Raw genomic sequence first — 4,533 nt, 5'->3', positions numbered from 1 at the left:
CTTCTACCTACAAATAATCCCATAGATGTTTTGATATCAAAGGACCGAGTCATACATCAGCCATGTGTGTTGGTCAAGAGATGAACAACATACAGGATCAAAGACCTTCCCCCAAATATTTGTCAGTTAAATCTATTGTTTATGCAAAATACTGAACTGGCTGCCCTCCAAGATAGGTCTTTTTATCCACAGACAGAAGCAGAATGAGTGACTGAAGATTTCCCTCATCATTAGTGGGTTTTTACTGTGCTCTGAAGGACAAGAGAAGAGTGCAAGGGTCTTGTTTTGGCCAGCTGAGCACAGGACCCCTTTCCTAGGACTTGTGCTGACTTAGTGAGACTCCTGCACATGCACAAGGCTGCTTTCCAGAATGAAACAAGTGGCCAAACACTTTGCCAAACCTGGGCTAGTCTTGAAAACAAAACTCCTTCTCTGCTTTTTCATCTCTCTTCTCTGAATGGGTGCTGCTAAAACAGGGCTGTGTTGAACCAGGAAGCAGCCAGCGTACAGGTGGCAGTGCCATCACCCTCAGCCTGTTTCCCCACCACCACCATGGTGGACACCAGCCTGGGCATTGCTCAAGAAGACCCGACAAACAGTGCCCACTAAATGTGGTGTTCTCACTGTCAGCACCTTTTCTGATTTCTCTGTCCTTCCTACCACAGCATGCTGTCCAGTTCTGGGACAGTCTCTTTTTACACCACCTTCTACCCATCAGGCATGTCATCTTGTTATGTTTCTTCTTCCTTGTTTTTTTGGGTCTGGCCCCTCCATCCAGTTCATCTTGTATCTACTTATACCTTGAAGTCAAAACCCAGTATGGCTGATACAGAAATTCCATTACCCCTTACACCTGCCTAGGTCTTATTTTGGGATGGGAAAACAGGGTTGTCTCATGGAACAACTGTTATATCCAGAAGCTGTGGACTCTAAATAACACAGCAGACTTCAGCAAAGCACACTGCACTTCTGCCTTGGTTGCCCGGGGTGCATAAAAATGGGAGGTTACCTCACAGCAGCATTGTGAAGAATTAATTAGTGATTACAAAATGCTTTTAATACATAGGAGATCACCTGATCATGCTTATAGTATGATTTCCAATAATGTAATTTCATTGACATCCAAACTCCTTTTTACACTGGGATTAACAAGCTCAGAATTAGGCAGAGAAATATCTCTAAAGAAAAGGCAAGTTCCTTGTAAAGAATTAAAATTAAATAATCATTATTACTTTGTAATTTATTATTTGAACACAATCCCTTATTTTGGTAAATAAAGCTCAGATGATTTCTTGTGATGTGCATATTGCTAAAATTCAAATATTGTTGAACATATGTTGTTTTTCTGTTTATCTACTTTTTTCTCTTCTTCAATCAATATATACAAGGGGTTTTTTTCAGGAAACATCAAATGTTGAAAACAACACTGATATCTTACAAGTTTCTGTCTGGACAAAGATATCAGTGTCTAATTTTTTTACTCGCCTTTAGAAGCTAGTCAGAGGCATAGTACTGTTAGCTGAACTCAACTGTATTTCTTAAGCTTGCATTATTAATTTTGCATCATGATGAGATATTTACTCAAAGAGGCAGCTAGTTCCTTCCTTTAAAAGTGATGTTATTTGCAGAAATGACCACACTTCTTTTCCTCAAATGAAGTTATGCAAATCAGATCGACTAAAGTAAATGTTTCATAAAACCAATGACTGTTTAAATTGTGGGACTAAATTGTTTGTATATAAATATTATCTTTTATATTCCATTTGAGTTTTATGTAGATGAACACATTACTTTAATGACCTGCATTTACAGAGGGAGACAGGGAGAGTCTGACTCTGAAATCCTCAGCAGCCAGATGGCTGCCTTTTCTTGCATGAGATTAAAAGATGTTTCTCATTCACAGCCCTGCTTCAGAGGCGAATTAATATAGCCAGCTAAATTGCTTGTGTTTTTGGAATAAAATTTAAAGAGAAATTTTTAAAGCAATTGGTGTCACAGGTTCCTAGAGCAGATTGCTCTCCAGGTACAGCATGCTGGTTTTAAACATTCAGTAATTAATGGAAAGTATTCCGTGTTAATTGACTGCTTCAGGAATGGGAAATATAATGACTCCTTATTAATCATGAAAAGAGGCATACAGCACGGAGGCACTGCAATAATTGCACTAACGGTTGAGAAATGTTAATTAATGAAAAGAACAATGATGTAAGAAATTAGCTACATAATGCTTGCTGCTGATGGAGATTGTACTTTAAACACATTATTTAGCATGGCAGCTACTGGATGTTGCCTTAAATAGCAGACACCTCTTACCATTTCCTTCAGTCAGCTACGGAATTCCAAATGTTGCTGGTGTTTTGGTTTTTAATGAGACAAAGTATGCTTTCCAAAACTACATTTTCTGAAGTGTTTTCAGTTTCAAGTCCTGAACTCTAAACTATTGAAAAATATTGACAGTGTTCAACTTACATAAAAACGTTATCCAAGTGTAAGTGAGCATGTTAGTGTTTCTGTGGTGGGGAACAACTTCTTAGGTGGGCTGAGTTAAATAGGTTTGCCAAGGACATAACTGCATCATGACTTCTTTCCCCTTTCTAACTTTTCTGCTTTTTATAGAATCATAGGACTTTTCAGTGTTAGGTTAATCATTAGACTCAATTGTCTTAAAGGTCTTTTCCAATCTAGGTAGTTCTGTGATTCTATGATAGAATAACTTTGGTTGGAAAAGATCTTTAAGGTCACTGAGTCCAACCATAAACCTAACAATGCTAAGTCCACCACTAAGCCATGTCCCTAAGCACCACATCTACTGTCCCCTGAAGAATTCAGAGCAAGCATCTTGTCATATTTGTACTTAGCTTTATGTAAAAATTCATAGGTTATTAAAATGCAGAACAGTCCTGGCAACTAATCCAACAGCAGTAGTATGGAGCTCACAGTCATTAACAGATGGAAGGCCTCAAGGTTTCCACCATTATTCTGTTGCATCTTTAAGACAGCAACAGGGTGAGACATATCGATCACTCTGAACACTTTTGAGCAGGTCAAACTATTGGTTACAAACAAATTGCCTAAAAGTATAACTCTATTTTTTTCTCTTCAGGAACAGGATTTGATTCTTGTGGATGTCTTCATATCTGCATGATGATTTGTGCAAGGAAATGTCAGCCTGTGAGGCTTTCAAAAATTATTCACAAAAATTTTGTGGGAATTTTGGCCACTTAAGTCACATGTTGTCTTGGCTGTATGACTACAGGATGGTAATAATGTGTGACAAATGGTAAATAAAGGTAGAATAACAAAAGCACTCATTTTAGCTCTACCACTGCAAGTGTAAAATTATAGAGGCAGAAAAAAATGAAATTCTGCTAAAGGCATGCTAAACAGATGTTCATCAAACACAAAATGCTTTTATAAAGAAAGGCCTCAACAAGAGGCCTCTATTTGCAATAACACAAGAATGAAATGCATCCCTTAAGTCAGTGGCAACACAGTAATCTCAAACCATTATTGACAGGGGAATCAGTCCACAGGTGTATAATCACCCCACAGTGCAGTGCTTCATGCATAGTAGGACAGGGGCAGGAATGGTTTCATCCCTCATCCCTCCAACCCATGTGCTGGCCTTTGCTGATTTTCCCAGGGCAGCTCTCTTGTGGCCATTCCTCCACCCATCTGTTTCATTGATCCTGAATTTCTTTTCCAGGTGGAACATCCTTGGCCTCCAAGGTGCTCTCCTCAGCTCCTTCATTGAACCCATGTACTTGCATAGCATCATTGTGGGAAGCCTCTATCACACTGGTCACCTTTCCCGGGTAATGAGCCATAGAATAGAAGACATTGGTCAGCTGCCACCTTCATACCGGCGCAATCAGCTGCTTCTCAGTGGTAAGCAAACACCTGCCTGCAAGACAAATGATCCCCTCTCCCATCGCTAATTTGCCAGTCACCAACAGGAAAGTTTCCTCGTTTGTAAGTAAACCACTAGCCCATGTCTTCTTTTTTTTCCTGCAGAGTATGAATCTGTAGAATGAAGAAATCAATGCATTTAAATCCAGTTCCTTTTTCATATGCAGTGACCACAAAAAGGATCAGTAGTGGATGTAAGCTGACTAGGAAAACAAACACTGTTAAAAGAATGCTCGAAGTGGAAAAAAGTGTGTGAATAAGGAAAAGATTTCTAAAAACCAGGGAGGAAGTTTTCAGTAAATTTTAACTCTCTCCCATCCCACTCTCAACCAGGGAACACACAAATGTGTGGAGTCAGGAGAACGGGCCCTCGCATCTCTGGTGTCGTGCAAGCAGCTCCACTGCTGCCCCTTACTTGGAGCCCCTGCTCCTTCAGCACTTCCTAGCCATTGTGTTTGGAGCAGATGGCCATAAGAAAAGGGCTGTTCATTCATGCAGGAGACCCTGCCTGCTCAGCAGACCTCAGGAAGGCATTGCTGCCATCTGACAAGGCTGCTACCTGTCCTGTGGGCATCTCCATGATTTCCAGCTATCTTTTGGGCTACTCTCACTGCCACCACTTCT

The 4,533-nt window shown here is 40.2% G+C and overlaps 1 protein-coding gene across 1 annotated transcript in view; it reads left to right on the top strand.

Annotated features, from left to right (window-relative positions):
• Positions 1 to 3,888, top strand: part of LOC104532965 (double-stranded RNA-specific editase B2-like) — a gene marked incomplete at its 3' end in the record, with an annotated part of 59,831 nt that extends 55,943 nt beyond the window's left edge. The window contains exon 8 of the mRNA XM_010178314.2: positions 3,707 to 3,888. Coding sequence (XP_010176616.2) covers positions 3,707 to 3,888 — 182 coding nt within the window. The remainder of the gene's footprint in view (positions 1 to 3,706) is intronic.
• Between the last annotated feature and the right edge of the window lie 645 nt (positions 3,889 to 4,533).

The sequence above is a fragment of the Antrostomus carolinensis genome, unplaced genomic scaffold, assembly GCF_000700745.2.
Source record: "Antrostomus carolinensis isolate BGI_N321 unplaced genomic scaffold, ASM70074v2 scaffold9021, whole genome shotgun sequence".
NCBI classification, from domain to species: Eukaryota; Metazoa; Chordata; class Aves; order Caprimulgiformes; family Caprimulgidae; genus Antrostomus; species Antrostomus carolinensis.
This window is presented reverse-complemented; position numbering and strand designations above follow the sequence as displayed.